Raw genomic sequence first — 24,333 nt, forward strand, 5'->3', positions numbered from 1 at the left:
AGTGCGGTCTGTGCTCCTGTTCTCCCCAAGGCCTAATTTGGGAGGGTCTGGGGGGGGGGCACATCCATGAGGCAAACGCAGGAGATCCCTGCTCCTTCTTGTTCACCTATGAATAAATAGGGCTCTAGGCTCCCACCGGCTTTCACAATGACTCTATGAATTCTGGCTATCTGGAAACAACCCTGATTTCAAACAAGACCTATCAGCCCTCTGTGTGAGGTTTCATGACCTCATGCTAAATATGGAATATTTCCGTCACACTCCATGACCGCCTTTAATGGGTCTAGTGAGGGAAATCAGATGTTCCTTTCTGGAAGCCCCACTCTCCTAGCTTCTGGGGAATCCATTCAATGGGGCACATTGGTTCAAGCCAGCTCTGAACATTCCATTCACCTTCTAAGACAGCCTGCTCACCTCCCATTCTCACCCAGCCTGAAGCCTGTGCCGAAACCCACGAGCAACACACACGGAAAACTTCTTTTGGCCCTGACACCACTAAGAAGTGGTGGTCGCAGGCCCCCCTCACCCGGGAGAGAGACCGGTCGCTATACCTGCGAGCAGGTTCACCCATCCCTTCTGACAACAGCACTCAGGTCCCTGGATTAGAGCTTTTTCATACAAGGAACATGTGTTAGAAACATACTCATTTAATGTGACAAATTCCCATACACAGGAAAATTCATGCTGGCATCATGGCTGCTTCTGTAAAAGTTGGGTTGTCACTGAAGACGTCTGGCAGATATGTAAAAACATAAAAAAAAAATCTTTCACGGTCTTGGGAAGATAGCACAGCCCCTGGTAACTTGCTCAATCCAGTCCAGATGTATGCAGAAGAGATCCCCACAGAAGAGAGCTGTAGGCTACGCAAGACCAGCCAGTGGGGCTAGAGATGAGCAGGAAAAGGTTATCAGGACAAAGGCAGATGTGGGGCTTCACCCCTGAAATCCTCCCCACTGAGTGTGGCAATATCTTCTGGCTTCTTTTCCAGCATTTCTTTGTACTGACGTTTGAAGAAGCCAAGCTACGAGGGGAAGTAAATCAGAATTGGGTAAGAGGGTAAGGAAGAAAGCTGAGAGAGCAGAAGGGAACTAAGCGGACTTGTACTTGTGTGCCAGGACAATTATGGGAGCGACAGCTGTCACGTGTCCTGAGGACAGTGGTTATACACATGATCTAGAGCAGAAAGGCACAGATTCTGCGGTCTGCAGGCCTGCACCCGGCCTCCTTCCTGCCTTGCATTAGCCGCTCTGTATTATTATTTCAAAATTGAAGAACAGCCTCAGAGAGGTTGAGCAACCCGCCTGAAAGAGCCACAGTTTGCACCCAGGCCTGCCTGATTCCATTGTACGGGTCTTCCTTCCTGTGGGAGGGCTTGGGTTGAATACTGGTGGCGTCAAGTGGGGACGAGAACACGCACCTTGTACAGTGTGGCCGTGATGAGAGCCAGCAACAGCAGGCCCCCCACAGAGCTGCCCACGATGAGGGGCACCGGGTTATGGATCGCGTACTCCTCTAGCACCGTCCCCATCTGCAGAGGAGGGGACCCCACCAGGAAGTGTCAGGCCTCTGGCTGCCCCAGACTCTCCCAGGTTCCCCGACCTTTCACGACCCTCCCCCTTCTCCACACCAGACTCCAAGGGGTGAGTTTCAGATGCACTTAGGCCACTGTCCCGCCCAGGGACCTCCGTCCTCCCTCCCTCCAGGCTTCTGAGCCCCCACCCACCCAGCATCGCAGATTTAGCCTCAGAAGCCCCCTCACCCGCCTGGCCACTGCCCACCCCACAGTCACTACCTGGGCTCTCAAAAACGCCTCCTGTCCTGGGAACTGGGAATACACAGATGTGTCGAACGTGATTTCAGCCACACTCACCACCAAGACCTTCTTCTGCAGTGTCTGCAAAAGGGAGCAGGACAGCCGGGGGACCAGCTCTAGGGAAGCCTCAGGGTAGAGACGTGTCCCAGCTTGAGGCTGGGTGGGCCCAGACCCACCGGCACCACCTGAGTCTCGGGCCGGGACTCTGCTGCTGGGCCTGCACACCTGGCTGACCCACCTGGCTGACCCAGCCGAAGCTGAGGTTGCCCTTCAGGATGAAGTCAAGTTCCTCCTGGATGCCGAAGGAGGGGACGTCACAGCGGAACCTCAGGCAGTCAGCGATGGAGCAGTTCTAGGGACCGGGGAAGAATGAAGTTAAGGATGGTCTTAACTGAGGGGGAACCACAAGATGAAATAGTCCGTTAGATTTGGGGTGAGGAGGAGATTAACAAGTGCAGGACATACAAAGGTGGACAATTAAGATCGCGAACTTTGCACCGGGCACTTACGCAGTGGAACGTTCACAAACGTAATTGGCCAACCGGTTTATATATCGCTCTGCACCCGCAGTTCACTGAGCAGCTGCTCCTCCCCTAGAAACGCAGGGCCTTTCTCACCAGCACAAGACTCCTTGCAATCTGGGTCTGGAAGTCCGAATGCTGGGCAGGTTCCATCTCTGACACACAGGAGAGACTCTAAAGACAGACAGAAATAGCCACTGAATGATCAAAATGTCCGTGGTACGAGGTGGGAGAAACTGGGACTCAAGCCCTGGAGAATTAGGAAAAGCTGGCAGGCACCTGAGAAGGGGCCACCACAGCCACGTCCCACACTGCCACGCCGTTCAGCAGGACGGGAACCCAGAAATTAACGCTGATGGGCAGATCTCGCTGGCTCAGGTTATTCACCTACAGAAAACAAGACGATATCACTGGTGTCTGGAGCACCCCAAATCCCTCTTCTTTTCCGGCTTGAGCCCTCGGTTCCCCTCCACCTTTCCCCACCAGCTTCCAATGTTAGCAGCACCACGGCAGGGCCGACAGGACTATCCCCAGCCTCACACGATACCGATGCTCGGCTTCTCTACTGCTCTTATCACCAGACGCTGAGAAGCTGAAGTACTTGGCGGATTCTTCCTGCCTGGAGAGAGAGGGCTTGTTGGTGAAAAATAGCCCTGGGACCGTCCTGGGTGGTGCCCCAGCCTGCTGCCAAGGGCTCTTTTGGGCCCAGCAGATGCCCCAGGGAAACCATGGTCGCCACAGCCTCTGCAGCCTCAGCTTTGGCTCCTGTCCCCCACGCCCTTTGTCCTGGTCACCCACCACTGCTAGCTTGTCCCTTGATACCCTGGCTCTTTCGTATCTCTGTGACTTTCTTTGTTCAAGCTTTTTCTTTGGCTGAAATGTCCTTACTCACTCCCTCTTATGGAAACTTCCACTTAAAGGCCCAATGTAAACATCACCTTGCCTAACACTGAAACATTTCCTGTGGGAAAAAGGTATTCACATGCCATCTCTAGATTGGCTTTCCTGGTAGACCCATGGTGGGCCTCAGGGGAGGCTTGCACAGAATAGCCTAAGGAGACTCAAGGGAAGGATGGCTGGGTCACTCAAGAAAAAATGGAGTGTGAATCCACCGGAATAAAAAAATAGACGTGGCTATCCTGGGTGGTTGAGTAAATGTGATGGAAGATGGCACATGAACACAAGCCCATGGAGTGGACAGAAATGTTCGCGGCTCCAGGTGGCTTTCCATCCATCTATCCATCCACCCCCCTGTCTATCCGTCTGTCCATCCACCCATCCATCCATCCATCCGTGGCCTGCTTCAGTAAGTGTTTACCCTGTACCAGGCTGCGTGCTAGGCTCTGGGGAGCCATCAATTAACAAGTCACAACTCCTGCCTTGTCAGATGCCTGCTCTCCCAGCTTCCCCAGAGGAGAGGCTGTCAGCTTGATGAGTAAGGACTCAGGCTCTGCAGCCAGCCCACCTGGCTTCACATCCCGGGCCCACCACTGCCTGCCTCAGTTTAAGGCAAGCTACTTGATGTTGCTGGAGCCCCGTAATTTTTTCCTCTTTAAATGGGGGTGCTAACAGCAGTGCCACCAACAACAGAGTTGTGACGAGATTTATAGCACTGGCCTAAATATTACAATTTACTTTTTTCCTTCAGTATGTTAGTCTTCCTCTGCTCCCCACCCCAGCCCTTTGTCTCTCTGCTTCCATGTTCTCGGCTCACAAGCTCCCAATTCTAAATCTCTTTTCCTATTTGAGTAAATCACTCAGCTTTCCCAATCCTGAGAGAGGTATGTAGCATTGGCCATGGTGCTAGACCATCAGGGTTTCATCCCTGGTTCTGCCACTTGCCATCTGAGTGACAGGGGAAGTAATTTCAACTCTTGATTTCTTTGTTCTTCAAAGGGGAATAACAGTAACTATATCATGGAATTGTTAGAACGATTAAATAAACGTAAATACACGTAAAGTACTTAAAACAATGCCTGTCACATCCTAGGGATACATACCTGTAAGCTCTTTGTATAAGAGTCAGTATTTCCCATGGACTGAAGCAGGGAGGCTCACGTGGAGGGTGGAAGGGTCACGACACCCCTTGAATCCCCCTCCCTCATATGTGCGTCCACAGCAGCAGCCGGCTCTGTCCCAACTGTCTACAGCTCTGGAGTGTACCAGACATGTGGGCTCCTTGTCCTGCTTCAAGGCTTGGCCTGCCCCGCTCCTCCGCTCACCTTCAGAACCCAGGCTTGCCTTTCTGGTGGTCTGCCTCTGCCTGGGGTGCTCCCAGACCTTGCTAACAGCTGATCACATCTCTGCTCTTCCTTCAGTTCCGTAAAAAACTGACCTTTACTTTCCTCTGTGTGTGAAAGACCATATCCTGTTGGGCACAAGTTCCCCACTGCAGAATCTCAGAAAAGCCTCAGGCTCAGCCTAGCATTTTAGCTTCAGCATGTCCGTGTGTAGCACAAACACAAGACTGGCTTCATGTGAAAGGGAACCTGCACCTGGGGGGACACAGGCGGGCACGCACAGCAGTGGTGAGATGCACGGGTCCCGCCAGAAGGCCAACTCTTGTCAGAGAAGCAAGAATCATGGTACAGGCGGGCCTCAGGGACGCGGCAGGTGCGGGTCCAGAGCACTGTGATAAATGAGTTTGGCTTCCAGTGCCCATCAAAGTAAGGTTTTCACTACACTGTAGTCTATTACGTGTGCAATAGTATAGCATCATGTCTAAAAAAGTAAACACACCTTAATTGGAAAGCACTGTCTTGCTAAAAAATGCTAACCATCATCTGAATCTGTTAGAAAACTGGCACTGGTAGACTTTGCGGGATGCAAGGTTGCCACAAACCTTTAATTTGTAAAAAACACAGGAGCTGCGAAGTTCAATAGAGTGAGGTCAGCCAAACAAGGTATGACTGTGTGTGGTGCAGACATGGCTGGTCCCAGTATTCCCATGTGGGAAATCAGAGGGCTAGTTTCCATACCAGTCCTCAAAAGAGTGGGCTGGCTGCAGAGGTGCTGGTCTAGGAGGAAGGTCACAGGTTGGAGGGAAGGGCCAGGGATTAGTCACCTGCTGATCACTGTGTTGACAGAGTATTTCACGGGAAGCTCCACCTGGCAGGTGGACTTGCTGGTTGCAGGTCTGTTATTCTCACTGGAGAGAGAGGGGGGAGGCCAGTTGGGAAGGAAACCAGGAGAGGAGTCCCTGGCTGGGACAGGAGAGGGGAGGGTGAGGGGCACATCACACCTGGCCTGGGCTCACCTGCTGGCATTGGCCTTCAGAATCAACTTGTCCCCCAGGGTGGCCTTGTAGGAGACATCAAACGTGACCATGAAGGTGCCCTGAGAGAAAAAGCAAAAAGGAACGGGGATGGGGAAGGTCAGGGGGGAGCAAGGACAGGAAATGGGTCAGGACAAGGGAGGGAGAGTGACCGGGGAGAGCGCTGACCTTAGTGCCCTCTTGGAAGAGGGGGTGGTTGACGCGACAGCTGGTGCACTTCAGGCGCTCGTTTCCAGTGGGCAGCGCCTCACACGCCAGGTGCAGTGGACGCTGATGGGGGTGCTTCCAGGGGAGGAGAAGGAAGTCCAAACAGTTACCCACATGCACCGTCTAGAACGGTGGGGGCTTACAGAGCAGCAGGGGAAAGGACGGACTGTTCACTAAATACATGGTCCTGGGAAAATTAGTCCACGCAAACAAAGGAAAACAACAACAGTCAAACACTGGACTCCTACCTCACTCCATCCAATAAAATAAATTCCAACCAGATTAAAGTCTTAAATGTCAAAAGGCAAAATTGTAAAGCTTTTAGAAGATTACATAAGGGAACATTTTTTCATGACCTTGGAGAAGGTAAAGATTTCTTAAAGAAGATCCACACAAAAACACTAAACATTGACAAAAACCAACCACAATCAAATTAAGACAGTCTGTTTATTAAAAGACTATAAAGAGACTGAAAAAACAAGCAACAAGGTTGGAAAAGATATTTGAACACATACAACTGGAAAAGGACTAGTAACCAGAATATGTAAGCAACATTTACAACTCAATAAGAAAAAGATGGACAATTCAATAGAAGAAGAAAACAACTTGGAACTTGCTAAAAGAAGAAATCCAAACCATCAGGAAGTATATACAAAGTTGCTCAACTTCACTAAAGAAATGCAAATTAAAACTGCAAGGAAATATTCTTACCCACCAATTTGATGAAAATTTACAAAACAGACAATGCCAAGTTTTGGATTGGATAAAAAGCCACAAGACTCTCATAAGCTGCCGATGGAATTGAAAATAGGTGAAAACGGTTTGGCTTTACTTATGAAAATTGGAGACACACATACCCAGTGATCCAGCAATTCCATGTGCGGTATCTGCCTTCCAAATATTAATTCATACATCGGTACACACCAGAATGTGTGCTCAAGAAAGGTCCTGGCCCAAATCAACAACTGCAATGACCTTCGATTGTAGAATGGATAAATACATTGTGGTAGAGTCAAAGGGCTCTGTGTGGCAGTGAAAATGTTCTATAGCCACATGCAGCAACGTGGGTGAATCTCACAAACATAATACTGAAGAGAAGAAGAATGACACACAAAAACATACAACATGTTTCTATTTATATAAAGTTCAACGACTGGCAAAACTGACCCATACTAGGGATGTACTTGTGGGTGGTAAAACTATAAAGAAATACAAGGGGTTGATTATCACAGAATCAAAAGAGTGATTTCCTTTGGGGAGACAGTGAGGATATAATGAGGAAAGGCTTTTGGGGGTGCTGGCAGGGCTTTATTTCTTGACCTAAATGCTAATTGCATAGACATACACTTTATGTTATTTGTTAAACTATACATGTGCTTTATGCATCTTTCTCTCTCTCTCTCTCTCTCTCTCTCTCTCTCACACACACACACACACACACACACACACACACACACATCTCATCATAGAAGAATTAAAAGGAATCGACTATAACCCAGGGCAGGAGAGAGCTCCCGGCCAGCTGGAGCCCACGGGGACTTACTGACCCGAGTTCTCGAGACCCGTCGGTAGGACAGCCCTGCTGGGTAGTAGAAGTTGATCGAGGTTCCATAGGAGTCCTCACCCTCATTCCACACGCTCACTGTCAGGTTGAGCTCCAGAGAGCCCCCCACCACCAGGGTCTGCAGGCTGAGGAGGAAGTACAAAGCCACGGGCTCCATTGGGAACAGACTGGGAATGGATCAGGGGCAGGGCAGGGCTGTGGGAACTCGGGAGCAAGGGGTGGGTAACAGTCCAGTCCAAATCATTTCTTAGTCAGAGACAGCCAAAGGGGAGCACTTTTCATCCTGGGAGGGTGGGAGACCCACAAGTCTGAGTGTCTGGGTTGAAAGGAGCCGGAGCTCACTCACCCTGAGAAGCTGAGGTTGACATGCAAATCCTCCTCACACAGGCGATCTTGCCCACAGTTCTTCTTAAAGGGCAGCTGCAGCGAGACAGTCTGCTGTAATGCTTCTCCAGCCCCTCCTCGGGGGCGCCCACCCACATGGAGTATTACGGGTCATGCACCCCGCACCCAGCACTGTGCTGGACCGGCGAGGAGTGGGGTGTGTGTGGGCAGTTAGAACACAAAAGAAGGCAAGACAAGCTCCCAGGCTTCTAGGAATATAACCCAGCTGAGGAGTCAAAGCCAACTCACACTGGAACAACTAACTATTCAACAAATACTGTGAAGTGTCAATAAAGGGACAGGTTCTGGGCTGGGGCGGGGGTGGAAATTAGAAACTACAGGGGAATGACACCTGGCTCTTGCACTCAAAGAACCTAAGATGCCAAGAGAGCCACCGGGGCAGGAGCAGACGGCTCTGGGTCCAGCTGTGTGGTATTTGGCATGCTGTCACCGTGACGTAATAGGAGACCCGAGAAGTGACAGATGTTGAGTGTGGTTTTCAAATGATAAGGGAGAGAAAACTGGAGCGTTGAGGAGCAGAACAGACCTTGGAAGTGGAGAGAGGACCTGTTTCCAAGTAAGAGCTGTGAAGTGGACAGAGGCACAGAGGCCGGAATGAGAAAAGTGAGGAAGGGCCCGCAGAATGGAAACCACAGACTTTACGTGGGGATAAGGTGGATGGAGAGCCGGTGGGGACAGGTGTAGGGTCCAGGCCAGGCGGGTCTCGGGAACTGGGTGGTGGCGTCAGAGTTTCTCAGGCACATGGGAGAGTGAGCGTCAAGCCCGCCTGGGGCTGTGTCGGAGACTCACGTAAGCAGTGACGAGGTCCTCTGAGCCCTCCGCCAGCACGGGGTGAAGGTTCTGGGATGAGGGGATGGGCTCCCCGACCAGGGACAAGTTGAGACGCAGGGCGATAGGGCTGACCACATCCTCCACGCAGCCCTAGGGGCGCAGGGCGGCTCCACAACCACTCTCCTCCTCCACTGGACCAACTCCCCACTGTCACACCGTTTCCCAGCCAAGCCGTGGGGCTGGCTTCTCCAGCCTCAGACTCCCCGCTTCCACCTCACTGAGCATCCGTGCCAGACACCAGCCTGGGACACCTCCGGTCTCCCCTCTCCCCTTTCCCAGAACCCAGAGGCCTCACCGGTAGAAGCAGTTTCATGGATTCACAGTGATCCCCCAGCCCCAGGGTTTTGCTTCGACTTAAAGTCCAGTGCTTGGTTTCTTCAAAAACGGCACGAGAAGTCAGGCGGCCTGGGTCCAGTGCCAGGTCATACTTGACAGAGCTTCGCATGTCACCTAAAGTGGGAGAGGGATAGAAGCTAGAAAGTCAAAGAGAGCCTCGAATGTTCTGTTTTCATTTATCCAGGCAATCAGTATTTGCGGAGCAGTTGCTACGGGCCGTGAACTGTGTACCAGGTGCTAGGAACACACGTGGAGAAGAGGACAGACAGGTAGATGTGGTCCCCGACCTCAGGAAGCTCAGTCTAGGACAGGAGGGGAGCACGTAGGACAGACGTCACCGTGTGACTGTCACAAGGGTGGGTCCTCAGGTAAAGCCCAAAGGGAGAGGCTGGCACATTTACCAAAAGAGCATTGAGTGAGGGGAGCGGGATGAGGAAAGGCTGGAGGGGCCGGGAAGGGCCGAGGGCATCGTGAAGAAGAAGTTTGGTAAATGCGACCGGGCGTTGAGGAGTGTAGAGCAGCACAGTGAGGAGGCCAGAGTGGTGCTTCTCAGTGAACCACTCTAGTTGCTCTTTGGAGAATGGTGGTGGTGGGGGGGGTGGGGGATGCAAGGACAACTGTGGGAGCAGCTCCAAGTGTGGGTGGAGAAGAAACAGGTGGCCTGGGAGTGGGCAGCGGCCGGGTGGTGGAGAGGGGTGGGCACACTCCAGATTTATCCTGGAGACAGACCTCTAGGTCTGGGTGTGCGAAGAGGGGGAGAGCAGGGACCCAGGTTTCTGACACCGGCAGCTGGGTGGGTGTGTGAGTGAGATTTGGATTCCTGGGCCCATTCTACGGGCTGGGGACCTCAGTGGAGTGAGGGCCTGGGTCCACTGGCGAAAACTCACCTAGACAGTCGAGGGAGATTTTGTGGATGGTGAGACAGACTGTGGCAGTCCCAGCTTCCAGGGCGGTGGGCACCTCCTCCCAGCATTGGTACATGGCCTGAACCAACTCGGAGGGCGTGAACCTGATGGCTACAGCCACGTACAGCACCGGCTGGCTCCTGAGGGTTACAGAGCGGGTGGGGCTCCGGCCTCTGGAAGGACACCAGGCTTGGGGCAGCCGGGTGAGTCAGACACACGGCAAGCAGGGGTGGGATGTGGGGAGCGGTCACCTGAGCAGGAGCACGTGCCCCTGGGCCCCCACGGCCAGGTCCACCAGTCCATCCTGGGTGAGGTCCTGACCCCCGCTCAGTGACTGCCCAAAATACTGGAGCCTGGGGGTGAAGTGGGAGCCTGCAATCCTCTGGCCAGAGAGGGAAAGGAGACGTGGAAGTCAAGGGGAGGTGATGAAAAGGTCTGCGAAGAAAGATTTGGGAAGGAGACTGCAGCAGAAGCGGATCTGACTGGAGAAATTGAAAAGGACAGATGAGAGTATAGGAAGGAAAGCAAGCAGAGAGGGGATCTCAGGGACTCCAGACAAACAGGGGGGCATTTTGGGGCGAACTCTTCAAGAGGGTGCAGGCTGACAACAAGAAAAAGGCATAATGATAGGAGAATAGATTTATGCAGCATTTGCATGTTCATTCATAAATATTTGCCGAGTGCTCCTCCCATTGAGTTATCTCTACAAGCCTGTGGAGTAGGTTTATCATTGAATGTTTCCTAGAAGGAAACTAAGACTCACAGATGCTAAATCGGCCACTTGCCTAAGGCCACACCACTGACCGGGCTGGCCAGGACTTTCCCTGGGGCTTGGGATCGCTTAACAATTAAGCTGCCCCCAACAGACTGACGTCTGCTTTGAACCAGAGAGAGGAAAGATAATTTGTGCTTAGCTGGGCCTGGTGACATTCAGGGATTTAAACCACTAAAAGAAGGAGGGTAATGGCAGCTGCTAAGGTCCCTGAAAGGAGGGGTCACCAGGTGACTCTAAGAAGGAAAGGAGGTGGGACTGGAAGAGGCTGAAGACGTGGGGCCTCACCTGGCTGTGGGAGGGGCTGATGCCCAGACCTGTGGCTCCACGGAACAGGTAGACAGCACCTGAGTTCTCCTGCTCCCCCGGGGCCCCGATGGCCACGTCCGTCAGCCTGTCCCCATTCACGTCCCCCAGCACTGTCAGGGCTGCCCCAAAGCGGCCCCAGGGGTGGCCCTGCTCCCCACGGAGAATGACGTCACACTGCCACTTAGCCCTCTGCAGAACAAAACCAGTGTCAGGCCCCAACCCAAGCAACCCTCCACCCCACACCCAAGCCCCACCCAGGCCAGGTCTCATCAGCCACTCACCCCCCGGGGCAAGGGGCACACAGACACCTGGCCCCCCCGAGTCAGCTCATAGTAATGGGGAGCCCCGATGAGGACGAGGTCGGAGCTGCCATCTCTGTCCACGTCCACGGAGCAGAGGGAGGCCCCAAAGTAGGAGCCGATCTGCCGGGCAGAGCTAAAGTCACCCTGCCTGCCCCGGCCAGAGGCACCCCTTCTGGGCCGGGTCCTGCCTCTCCCCAGGCAGCAGGACCTCCCCCCACGAGCCCGGAACCCCTTCCTCTGCCCCTTCTCCCCCCCCCCCCCCCCCCGGAGTCCGCGCCACCCTCAGGTTCCACTCTGGCTTCCTCCACACCCCACCTGGGTCCCTGTGACTTCAGCCTTCGGCTTCCATTGCCTGGACGCCTGGGTGAAGATGACCACCTTCCCAGTGTGCTGATGGCGGGGGGCTCCCAGGACCAGGCTCTGTACCCCCTTCCAGAGTGCCAGTTCGGTGGAGTAACCTGAGGGGCCAGGCCTCAGCTCAAAGGCTCCCCTCAAGCCCCTCCCCCCAGGCAGCTCCTGCCCCACCTGTCCTCACAGCCAAAGCCTTTTCTCACCCAGGTAAGAGTCCCTCATGTCCTCATGCTCCTGAGACATGTTGATGAAGGTGGGGTTTGCATTTGGGGGGTACAGGAAGGCCCCTCCAGACCAGCCGAAGCTCCCCACAGCCCCCAAAACGGGTCCATCCTGGGAAGATAAACGGGTCCATCCTGGGCTGAGCAGGGCGGAGAGGAGAGGACAGCCATCCCGGGGCAGTCCTGCAGCCGACTGCACTCACTACCGGGAACTGCCCCCCCAGCCCTCACCAGAAGCCTGTGTCCGACTCCCAATGCCTTCAGTTCATGTCCCATGTCCCCACCCTGTCCCCCTTCCCCCACCCCCGCTCTGCCTCCTGGCTGGCTCTCCACTGCTCTACTACATCTGCTCCAGTTAGTGCTCCTCCAAACCAAATGTGCAGCCACCACCCTGCTGGCAAAACCCTGTGTCCACATCCCTTAGGAGGGCATCCAGGATCCAGCCCATCAAACCTGTGGAGTTAGCCTCTGTCCCAAAACACATCCAGCCTCAGGCCAGACACCTCTCTGTCCCCTGTCTCTCTGGGAATCAGCTCCTCTCTCTGGAAGAGTCAACCTCGAAGCCCCTCTCTGGGCGCTTCCTCAGTTCCCTCAGGGAGTGACAGGCTCTGCGTCTGTGGTTTACCGCCTTTTAAAACTTTTTGGATTGTGGATAATTCAGAACATACACCAAAGGAAAAAGAAGTGAATCAAGAACCCATAAGTACCCATTACCCAGCTTCAATGGTCAATTCACGACCAACCTTGTTTCATTTCTGCATCCCCCTCACGCGTCCCCCAAATTATTTTGAAGCAAATCCCTTCGGATGTTTTGCTTACACGCCTCCTTTTGGACAAGGCAGGCTACATTGTCAGTCTTTGGTCTGCATGGTCTGGCCCTTCCCACCTCTGTGGCCGTCTCCTTCTGTGCTGCCCTTGGCTCACTGCTCCAGCCAGGCCGGCCTTCTATCTCTTTCCTGCAGCACCTTGCTCCTGCCTCAGGACCTTTGCACTTCTCCGTCTGCCTCGAGCAAGCCCTCTCCCGCTTTCTCCAGGGCTGGCCCTTTCTCGTCACGCAGCCTCACTTGTCACTCCGCAGGCTTCCGCTGATCACCTTTCGCTATCCCAGTGCATCACCTGCATCCTGAATGTCTCCTTTGTTGGCTGTCATCTCCTCTCCCTGGGTCAGCGCTGACGAGAGCGGGAAGCTGGGCCATCCTGATCTCTGCTGTGCCCCCAGCACCTACGTCTACTGCCCGAGTGTTTGCCCCCTGCCATAGGGGAGCCTGAGGATGGACTCTGCGTTCTTGTTTCTGCTGGGTCCCAGCTGCTGGCGAATCCCGCCCGGGGTTAGTCCTTAGTAGCTGTTACCAAGCTCACGCTCCACGCACCGTTGTGAGCACTGAGCTGAAGCCTTTTTGTGACATCTCATACTGGAAAGAGCTGCTTGTCCTCGACTGGGTTCCTGTGGAAAACGGGTCACTTAGGCTCCAAGGGCTCTGAGCAGAGCAAGGAAAATATGGTCTGGGGATTGGGGACAGGGACCAAGTTGGGGTGAGTTGTGTACAGGGACCGACCTTCAGGTCTGTGGGGACCACTGGGGCGGGACATCCTCAGTGCCTAAGCCTGTTCCCCAGTTACCCTCAACCGCGAAGATCTTCTCCTGTAGCTGTTTCTGGATGCTGCCAAGCGCTGCGAAATTGTCCACCTTGAACACGTGGTCCTGCGAGGGGACGGAGCCGATGGCGTCCAGCTCCTGCCTGGCGCGGGATTCCTGGAAAGCGCCGCCCACCTGCAGCAGAGAGGCAGGTGAGGAGAAGGAGCCCAGCAGCCTGTCAGCCTGGGCAGGTGCACGGAGGCCGGGGAGCCTGGGGGCCGGCAAGCGAGCGAGATGACATACCCCAATGGCATAACGGATGATACCGGCTTTCTCAGCCAGGGGGATGACATCCCTGTATTCCAGGGAGTCTTTGTATTTCTGTCCATCTGTGATGACGATGAGAATCTTCTTGGAGCTTTTGCGGGCCCCATTCTTACTATGAAATAGTTCATTCCTGTCGGGGAAGAAAGGGAGGGGACTCTCCTGAGATGGGATTGACTCTGGGAAGAATCGTTTGCAGCATGAGAAGCTCATCTGGACAGACTGGGGAGTCCTGGTCCCCTCAGACTCTGTCGGGTATGATCAGAAATCAATTTGGCCCTTTTTGAAAGTCGTACTGACAATAATTAGCAAGACCCGTAATGAAGGCACTCGTACGCCTTGTTCCTAAAATTCCATCCGTATGGCACCTTATTCCCAGGAGGCAGAATGGTTTGGGGCAGGAGTGCTGGAGTCAGGCGCTGTTTGGGCAAATTATCTCAGCTCTCTGAGCCTCTGCTTCTCCCAATATTTGAGAATAATAAGTGTGCCACAGCTGGTCTCCAGAGATGGCCCCGGGAGCCACACCTCACTCCCTTCCCCTACTGGACCGGCCTGTGACATGCTCTAACCAGCGACACGCAGTGGATGTGACACCATGCCCTGGGCCGTGGGCCCAAGAAGCCTGGTGACCACATGGACAGAGAGGCCCGGCCATCCCGACTGAGCCCGGCCTTTCAGCCAGTCCGGCCAAGGCCGCAGCCAGGTAATGAAGGTCTTACGTTCCTGTCTCCGACGCCACCTGACCACAGCCACACCAGAGGCCCTACGCAAGGACAGCTGAGCCCCAGGATCATGAAAACTTAACAATTACAGAGTTGTTGTTTACGCCATTATGATACAGGCCAAGCGAGGGGGGCGGCCCCCCTCCACCCCCTGCAAAACTTTTAAGTTTTCTTTCCTATAGGGTTTTACGTTTCCCTTTCCTTAAGTTTCCTTTCCCCCAGTTTCTCAGGTCCCTAGTTCCCGATCTCAATCACCTTTCAAATCAGCTTTTTCATCTTAAACAGAAGATTGTTCCGAGCCTGAATCATAGGAAGTCCCCTGCCCCCGCTCCAGGCCGGTCCAGGCCCAGCTCCTGGGTGAACAACGCCACCCGATTGACTGGATTAACCAGAGGAAAAGACCACAGGCTCCACGAAGCTAAACAGAATTTCTATCCCACAGCCACCTTGCGTCGATGGCTTTGGGTCCTGCTTCTTGGGCCAACACTTTTAACCAAAATCTATTTTTCCTCATTTAGGGGCCTTGAGGACACAGAGGATACCCCGGCAAGATCACCAGTCCCAACCAAAGACACCAACATGGTCTTCCATGCGGATCTCGAGACCCCTTCCTCCTTCTGAGATCAGATAGGGCGAGAGTTCCGTGAATCCCCCAATAGGTAGGGACAGCTCTACGCCCCTGGGCAGCAGGGCCTCAACTTCCAATAGAGATTTTATGGGGATCACGTCTCTCAAGGGGAAAACAAGACAGGCAGTTAGAGACAGGCATCGGGTCTCTGCTTTCCTGCACAAGCCACAGAATGCGACCGCCCGAAAGACCTCCCCTCTCCACCCAAAACTTCCCCTTTTCCTTGTAATTATCTGCCCCAATGACCTGCTCTAATCAGCGGCACACAGTGGATGTGACACCGTAAACCCAGTTGTGGGTTTATCCTCCTTTGACACTTTACTAGACAGAAAGAGTCAGTAACTCCCGGGGTTGCCCAGACAACAAGCAGGGAGCCAGGATGGGAAGCCCATGAGCTGTCTGCCCCAGGTGAGCTCGGGGTCCAGCCAATGTAAGGCCAGGCACAGAGACAGCACAGGACAGAGGAGGACTGTCCTTTATCAGTGGGGAGGCAGCGATGGAGGAGGTCAGAAACACTCCAGGAAGGACTCTGCCTTCAATCTCCCTTCCCCCCTGTGAGCCACCCCCCACACACACCCCCCAGAGCCTCTCAGCTTGGCATGGGCTGTGCGGAGGCAGGAGGGAGACTTACACCACCTCCTGGATGCCCAGGGCTGTGAACGTCAGTCCACTCAGCTGGACGATGGGGTCCACCAGGCTCTGAGGGCTGGCCCTGCTCTGGAACTCGGTGAAGGTGAAGTGGGTCTTCAGGATGTTGGAATATTGCATCAGTGAGAACTGTGGGGGCCAGGAGGAAGGCTCGGGCTCAGGAACTGGGGCTGTCGTCTTTGTTTTTAATAAACTTTTTATTTTGGACTAACTTCGGGTTTCCAAGCCATGTTCTATGTGTTTTTCAGGCCCAACAAATACTGGGGGTGCCAAAAAAAATGTATACAAGTGGACACTTTGGTCAACGTTGCTCAACCAGTCGTTCACTATAATCAGAAGTGTCTGGACACTGATGGGAACCACTTTGAGCACCTCTTGTCATTGCAGAAGTCAAACGTGACTTGTATTCCTCTTTTTTTTATCGGTATATATTGACTATTACAATTTTAATACCATTTTCCTTTCTTAAAATGTGTAGACATTTTTTTTTGGCACCCTCTGTAAATACTGAAACCCAGAAGGAAAAAAGTGGCCAAAAAAGCAAAACGGGAAATCGAAATCAAATAATGCTTCTTTCATAGTTTACAGAGAATAACCCTGTCAACCACAATATTTGTTAAACTTAAATTTTAAAAAAATTGTAACACGAGACATCAATTTGTAGGCTATATTCCCTCACTTCTCAAGAATCTGTCCATACATATGCACGAATGACTGGGAAATTAAATAATAAGATAAAGAAATCAGGTGTCACATAAAAAGCATAACAAAGAATCATCAATTATTTGGCCAAGTTAAATTTCATAATTTAACTTCAGTTCACTTATTTTACAATCCTCCAGTGCTTGTAAACAGCAAAAACATCTATTTTTTGTGGCATGCGGGGACCTGTTCAATGCAATGGGGGGACCTCCAAGGGTCGGGGCTCAGCTCTGCCCTGTGCTGGGACCTTACCTTGACCCTGGCACAGGCCCACCGAGCCCACAACCCAGGGAGATGCCAGGAGGAGACCCGCCCCCAGAAGCAGACCCGCCCCGGCCTGCTCCCCAGGCCTGGGGGCCGGTCTTCACCAGGGTATTGGTGCCCTCAAACTGGCCCATCACAGCTCTGACAAAGTCCTTCATCCGCTTAAAGTCGCTCGGGTTGATGCTGCCAGAGCCATCAATGAGGAAGGCGATGTCCATCTCTTGATTTGGACACTCTGTGGAGAGGGAGGGAAGAATGGGACTCACATGTGGGTCCCAGCCATTTGCTGGGGCCCCAAAAGCCTTCCTGGTCCAGAGTCAGAGGGCCGTCCTTGGCCTAGGGGTCACTTCCCACCCTGTTTCTAACACCCTCCCCAGAGGAGACTGCACCCCTCTCCCCTCATCTGAGTCTCTGCTGCTCCCCTCTTCCCTCCAGGTCTGACAAAGGGGAGCAGGAAGATGAGGACAGGGGCGAGGTGGGTTCCTCATTCATTTCACCAACAAATGTTTTTGAACACACGCTGTCAGGGTGTCACAGACCGCAGGGGAAGGCGGTTGAGCCAAGTGGCTGACTGTGCCTCCTGGAGCCAGCATGCCAGGCCCAAGTCCCAGTGGCACCACCTGCTGGAGGTGCACTCAGGCAAGTTCTGGAACCTCCCTGGGCCCGTGTCCCACGTCTGTAAAACGGGGTAATCATAGTGCCTGCCATGCAGCACTGCTGCAAGGAGAAAAAGAATTCATATGTACCGAAAGCGCTTAAGCCACGGCCTGCTCCACAAGGGGCAGCTGTTATGCTGTCATCACCACGTGCCAGGCCCTGGTCCAGGCCCGAGGACATGCCTCGGGGGTGCTGGGCTGTGCCACCGAGTCCCAGCCCCTACCAGGACAGAAGCGCCCTCTCCAGCTGCAGAGAATTGGCTGTGAGTCCCTCCCAAGGAGTCACCCCAGTCAGAAAGGAGATACCTTGCCCCGGGACAGGGCCTGCCCCGGGTGGGGGGGGGGCGGAATATGATAAAAGACCCCAGATTTAAAAGCAGACGCCATTCTTGCCGTTGTACCGTCCACTCCATAATGGAGAGCCACGTTCTAAGTACCTAGTGAATGAGACATTTCAGATGGTCCCCAGACTCATATCGGGAAGTTGTGGCCTGTGTGCAGCACCTGTTTGGGACCTCCCCCAGTGCTCCATATCCTGTGTCACCCCCATACGGCCACAGCATTGAGCAGTGGTGCTAAGCTGTGGCAGCTCCTCCCCCATCCCGCCTGCTTAAGCAGCTGGTGCTGAGAAGAACTAGAGGGTCACGTCCCTCCCTGTTCCCTTGGTGACTAAGAAATGCAGCCACAGCCGGCCTGGAAGCCCTCAGGTGCTCCCCTTCTCACAGGGTTCCCCCCCCCCCACCCCTCACATCCTGTCAGGCCCAGCAATTTCCCTCACAATTGTCACTTCTGGAGCCCCTGGGCTCCAGAGCATGTTCTGGAAAAGGACCCGCCAGTCAGGCCCAGCTGCCACTTCTAACAACGAGAACGCACCTCTCTGAGCCTGTTTGCTCGTCTGTGAATGGGGATCATCCTGCCCGCACCCCAGGCTCCTGTGAGGATGTGTCTGGGCGATGCACCCCGGGCACCCGCTCCTTCCCACCCCTGCCCCAGGTTCTGAGCTCACGTCCATTCATCAGCCATTTCCTGAGCCCCAGAGACGTCAAGAAGACATTCACCTCCTGGCGTTTCAATGCCACATCTCCTGCGTGGACTGAACACACGCCCTAGGCAGGGCATGGGAACCCCAAAGCCGGGAGCACCCCTCCGGCACTCTCTGTTCCCTCTGTGGACTCTACTCTCTGTTTGTTTTGGGGGTGTTTCTGCTCACCTCTGGCTACAACCCCACCAGACCTAGCATCGTAGCTTCTCTGGCCCAAAGCAGTTCCCAGTCAGCACCTTGAGGGGCCCCAGCCCTTACTTAGGGGGGCCTGTCTGATACCACAGATGAGGCCGTTTGTCCCTTCATCCCAGCCCACAGGGCGCTCCGCTAGACCCGTCCTAATAGCCATCTCGTGTTGTGCGCAAGGCAGGGCTCTCAGCACTTCATCTGTATTCAATCTTTTAATTGTCATAAGCACCTCGATGATTTAACCCATTTTACCAACGAGGAAACTAAGGCCCAGGGAGTGAGGCCACTTGCCCAAGGACAAAGGAGCTGAGTTTATGTAGACAGATGGCGCTGCAGCGTCCCCGGCACCACTGTCTGTGCAGAACTGGGCTGGTTTTCCACAGCCCCATCATTGCGCCCCTTAGAAGGGGAAGAGCTAGTCTGCAGAGTCCTGGCAGCTCAGCAAGGAACCATCCAGAACCGCCTCCATCATCCTCATCACACGTTGTCACCAGCCGAGGCCCTTCCTCTTCAAGTCCAAGAAGTGTCCCTGCACCTGCTGACAACTGGAGACCCCCGTGCCCCCTGCAGCCAGCACGCTGGGCTCCCTTCTGTCCCCTGAAACCTTCACCCCTCGACCAGCTTAGGGCTCCTGCTGCCTCCTGCCAGGACAGATCATGCTGCCAGCCCCTTGGGCTCGTGAGGCCACTGGGAAGGTCACCTCAGACGTGGGCCTCACACTCTGCCCACTCCTGAGAGCCCGCCCGTGCTCCACGCAGAATCGATGTCCCTACGGGACCTACCTGGCTCTGCAGCAGGGAGTGTCCGGACGCTCTGCAGGCGGGAGTCCAGCAGGAGGCAGGATCCCTCTGTGTACGTGTTCTCCCCACAGGCTCTGTGTGCCGTTGGGCCGCAGGCCTGGGTGCAGAGGCCAGTGTGGGCAAGGGGCCCCGGACACCCCCCCTCGACTCCCCCAGCCCAACAGCCTCCTCTGGCCTCTCCCTTCTTGGCCCTCCTGTGGCCCAGAGAAACTCACCAGCAGCTGGGAGTGGTTGATGGAGGCTGCCATGGACAGGCCCAGGGACATGTTCAGGGTCCCTGGGGGTGCTGAGAGGGCGGACACACACGGTCACCCTCAGGCACACCCTCATTTGGGGGGAGAGTTGGGCTGGAGGCCAAGAAGAGGAACCCCGGGGTGGGAGGGGTGAGGGTCCCAATTCCTGGGTGGAATCACTCACTGTGAAGTGAGACGGGTTGACACAGGCCGGTGGCAGCGTCACAGTTGTACAAGCGTCCTGTTTGGTTGACGACCATCACCTCCAGGGGGGCCCCCACCACAAGCCTGGAGGCACAACCATGACAGACAGTGGGGGGGGGGAGCACAGTGCGCTTTGGGCGTGTGAAGAAGTGAGACTTTGCTCTCGGCATTGAGCACTCCAGGCCATTAAAAAATCAGGGCTGAATTTAACCCTGGGCATGTTTGCGTGTGCGCGCTTATACACATGATTTGGGTTGTTTTTGTAACCTTCACCAAAAAGAAAACTATTCAAAACAATAAAAAAGTATTTCCCAACCATGGGTAAGTGCATTTTGCTTCTGGGTACCCTCATTCTGAGTCACCCAAGAAACAGATCACCTCCAGTTAAACACAAGAATGTCCTGAAGCCATAAGCTTTCAAAACAAATAGATAATTCTGTAATTAATTAAACAATAATAGAATATAAGTAATTTAAATTCAAAACTGGAGGTTTAGTGACATTGGTATGTATAGGTTCCTTCTCGAGAGCCGTTCCTTTATGGAAAGCTGAAATCCCTGTGTCTAAGCAGACGCAGTTGTCTGGGACCTGCTGGTCTAAACGCATGAACTAACATTTAGTCTTAAACTATTATTCTGCATGTTTTTTCCTTATCACAACCCATTCCTCACGCGCAGGCTCAACCTTTTCAGTATTTGGGGTAAAATGTAGCAGAAACCAGCAAAAAGAGTAAACTTGTAACATTCAGAATGTCATCCGACATATGATCTGCCTCATTATAAATACTGGGGAACAGGGATCAATCAATCGTTGCATATTCATTCTTTTAAGGCAGAGGGCTGGAACACAGAGGGATGGGCCTGGAAGGGGGACCGTGGCCATCTCTGGATTTGCTGGGTGTTGGGTGATCAGAGGGGCCCAAGAGGACCTGGGTGGGGAAGCTGGAGATGGAGTCCACGTCAGTCTGGGTAGTGGTTTCCCGGGAACACACGCATGGAAAAGTCCACCGAGCTGGACTTTTGGATTTGTGGTTTTCAGTCTAGGTGTTATATTTTAAAACAAACAAAGAAAAAACAGAAATGTGGCACTTGGCCCTTGCTTTTATGTGCCTAGCTTGCCAGCTGGGTGGGGGAGTGGGAGGGATGTGTGCGCCTCTGGAACTCTGTATACGTGTTCTTGGCCACCTGAACATGCCTGAGCGCTCAGGCTCATTGCCGATGCCACCTCCTCTGTGAAGCCCTCCTGGAATTCCCTCCTGGGTTAGATCTCTCCCTGCCTGTGCTTCCCAGATGTTGGTTACGCCTGCATTACATTGTGACTTCAGCTCCTTGGGTCTTTGTCTCTGGGCCCTGAGAGCGTGTACTCCTGGAGTCTGGGCGACTTACCAATCCCAATGCAACATTAAAATGTGAGGCCTTTTGTTGTTGAGAAAAAGGTTTTTCCTTTCTTTTGGAGTCTCTCCCTCTCTTGGTGTCTTGGTGTTTTCTATGTGTTATTGAGTGTCACACTAGCTTAGGTCTAGGGATACTCACGGGGCAAACTGGGCACAGCCAGCCCTAACCTTGCCCAGCTCATGCCAGGGGTGGAGGCTGGCAGCAGCCACTAGGTGGGGAGGTGGGGTGAAGCAGGAAGCTGAGACCCTTCCCCAAAAGGCAGTGGGAGGCTTGGCCGCTCATGAGCCAAGGCTCCAAGCCCCCAGGGCTCCTCCACTGTCCCATCAATCCTCACTTCCAAAACACAAATGCAAAGATTAAATTATGAATAATTTCAAGAGGGAGACTGCAAACCATTAATACAAGCGCAGAAGCGACGAGGTAAAGCCAGCCCTGCCTGGAGGGTGGATTCCAGACCTCCCTCCCAAGGCCACGTCTGGCCCAGAGTTTGTGGCCCTTCCTGGGATGGTGAAAGGTGAGTCGCGGTGTCGGGGGCCTCGGGCAGGCTTCCAGCCTGTGCTGCTTCTCCCCCAGGATACCTCTCGGGCATGCCCCGTACAGCCACCTGCCTGCAGGACAAGGGGAGACGGTGAAGGGAGTGGGCAGACCTACCTAGAACTGCCAAACTGGACCACACTCAGTCCAAAACCAGCTCCGTCCTCTCGGAAGAACTTGGGCTCTTCCACGTCCAAGTTGAATCCATGACAAGACACGAAGACTGAGGAGTATAGGAAGGGAAGGTGGGAGGGCAGTCAGAGAAGCTCCCCTCCTCTGGCCCCCTGATTTCTTAGGGTCTGGGCGCCCACTCTGCGGCGGCAGCCTTGGTTTCCCACCTGCCCAGGAGAAAGGCTTTTCTCTTTTGTTTCCTGGTTTGCCAGCTGTGTGGGTCCTGTCTCTCTCCCTCCCTTCAAAGTAATCAAAGCACAATGCACAAGACAACCATCCAGAGAACTGTCCCCTCAAGGACACCTCAAAGGACGTCCACAATCTGAAATGAGGCCAGTCACCTCCTGGTGTGTGAGACGAGGAACGTCTTCTAAAGACAAAGTGACCACACAGTTTAGTATCGAAACGGGGACCTTCTGAGTTCATCATTTACACCAGGGAGGGACGCTGGGGCTGCCCCAGACACACCAGGGCATATGGTCACTCTATTTACAGACTGCCTTGCACCATCTTCTCATTACACAGAGATCCCAAAGGTCCCGATGGGAGCACCCACTTAGAACGCTGATTAATCATTTGAAATTATGCGTTTCCCGGGTCCCTCCCCCTTGGTGTCGGGCTCTACCTGGGCAAGGAATGTGTCTGCCTTGTCTCGGTGCCTGGTGCCGTGCCTGGCCCTTACCCGGTGACTAATTCCTGTTTGTTGACTGACCCAGAAGGGCAGTCACCGGTACAGCCCGAAGTCCAGCCCTCGCTCCTGCTCCTGGACTCATGCGTCCTCCTCCCTGCTGACTCAGCTCAAAAGCCTCAGGGGAAAAGCTCCTATTTAAGGGCTTTTTCTGACTCCCCCGTGGCCAAGCAACGCGCTTTCCTCTCCATTCCTCCTGGATTTCCCATCTCTCTCTGGACTGAGGGGCCGACTCCCTCCCAAGGGAAGGGAAGCTCCGTGGAGGCCACATACCAGGCTGGGCAGTGACAGGGTGGGTGTGGGGGGGTGTCCGGACATCTGAGCCCCAGGGTTCTGGGAAGAGGCCAGATATTTGGGGTTCTGGGACCCTACAACAGCCACATGCAAAGGAGCCTCACGCCCTACGTCTTCCTCTCAGAGAATGAATCTGTTGCTGAGCCTAAAAGCAGCCCTGATGACCTGACAAGAGGTAGGGCACCAAGGATCTCAAACTCAAGTGCCAGAGGGGCCAGGCAGGTGACATCAGTGAGTCACGTGGGTGGGTATGAGCACCACGGAATAATGGACACTCAGAGTGTGGCCTCTCCCCAGGGGGCAGCCATCACAAGGCTCCAGTACCCAGAACCACCAGACCTTGCCATTTCTCAAGAGAAGCTGGAAATCTGGATTTTTGTGTGAAATCAGATTTTTAAATGACACACGAATGTGGTCCTAACACACTTTTCTATTTCTGGAATACTCTCTTGGCAATAGCGGGACAGCCAACCTGAGGTCAAAACGCGGGACCAACACAAGAGCCAGGAGATGGTACCCAGTCCTTTCCCCTCTAGCGGCTTCTGTGCCCCCTCCAGGGGTGGCTGGGGCTGACTCCTCTCACCCACAGAGCGCCCCCACCAGCGCCCCCAGGAGGGAAGCAGGGATGCTTGGGGAACATGGCCTGCCGGAGCCTCACCCACCAGGCCACCTTCCCTCATCTTTGCTCAGATCACACCCTCCAGACCGTGGACACTAGGCCCTCCCCTGCCTTCAGCTCCTTTTGCGAGCTGTGTGAGCTGACCACAAGCCCCCAACCTGCCTCACCAGGTAAATACCCTCCCCCGAGGCTTCCCCAGCCTTGAGGGCCCCACTCACCACCCAGGAGGAATGTAACACCAAAGGCCATCTCTGAGCAGTGCATTGAAGGAGTGGACGGCACTCAGTGGCTTGGGAATGACATACAATAATGACTCAGGGCCTTGAGGTGACAGGAGGAAGGGCCTATTGAGGAACTCCTTGGTTAATCATAGAACAGAGGCAAGGGCAAAAGGCCAGAGACACTCTGGGAGAAACCCCCGACTTCTCCCCACACCACCACTTCCAGGGCCTGGTTGTCCGCCCTTGAGACTCAGTGAATAGCCAGGGGTTAGCTCTCTGGTAGATCCCTGGTAGCCTCAGAAACCAGGAAATGGAAGTGGGGGACGAGGGGGACGCAGATGAATGGATGTGAAACTAGTGAGGGGCAGACCACCCCTCAGGCAGCAGGGGTTGGGGGCGGGGAGGGAGGCATGGGGGAGGGTGCTGGTTAACAAGCAAACCCCACTCAGAGGAGAACGGATAACTACGTACCATGCACTCACTAGTCAGCAGCAAGTGACAGACAATGTGTAACAACAGGGATGAATCTCAACATTACCATAAGTGAAAGAAACTGGACACCGGGATGCATAATGTATGATTCCTCTCGTATGAACAGATAAAACTGACTTATG

The 24,333-nt window shown here is 54.0% G+C and overlaps 1 protein-coding gene across 1 annotated transcript; it reads right to left on the reverse strand.

Moving 5' to 3' along the window:
• Positions 1–738: 738 nt before the first annotated feature.
• ITGAD (integrin subunit alpha D) lies at positions 739–23,801 on the reverse strand. The gene is made up of 30 exons (XM_033102004.1): positions 23,717–23,801; positions 21,844–21,949; positions 19,780–19,883; positions 19,578–19,648; positions 19,345–19,459; positions 16,780–16,910; positions 15,693–15,838; positions 13,691–13,844; positions 13,432–13,582; positions 13,182–13,255; positions 11,794–11,923; positions 11,555–11,697; positions 11,219–11,359; positions 10,917–11,126; positions 10,108–10,238; positions 9,839–9,996; positions 8,911–9,065; positions 8,574–8,705; positions 7,726–7,799; positions 7,363–7,504; positions 5,777–5,890; positions 5,591–5,670; positions 5,399–5,482; positions 2,875–2,953; positions 2,614–2,721; positions 2,431–2,508; positions 2,052–2,165; positions 1,793–1,894; positions 1,418–1,528; positions 739–1,021 (listed from the first exon to the last, which is right to left on the reverse strand). Exons 1-30 carry the CDS (start codon positions 23,760–23,762, stop codon positions 908–910), a joined length of 3,498 nt encoding a protein of 1,165 aa, XP_032957895.1. The 5' UTR covers positions 23,763–23,801; the 3' UTR covers positions 739–907.
• Between the last annotated feature and the right edge of the window lie 532 nt (positions 23,802–24,333).

This window comes from Rhinolophus ferrumequinum (genome assembly GCF_004115265.2).
Source record: "Rhinolophus ferrumequinum isolate MPI-CBG mRhiFer1 chromosome 15 unlocalized genomic scaffold, mRhiFer1_v1.p scaffold_54_arrow_ctg1_1, whole genome shotgun sequence".
Lineage (NCBI taxonomy): Eukaryota > Metazoa > Chordata > Mammalia > Chiroptera > Rhinolophidae > Rhinolophus > Rhinolophus ferrumequinum.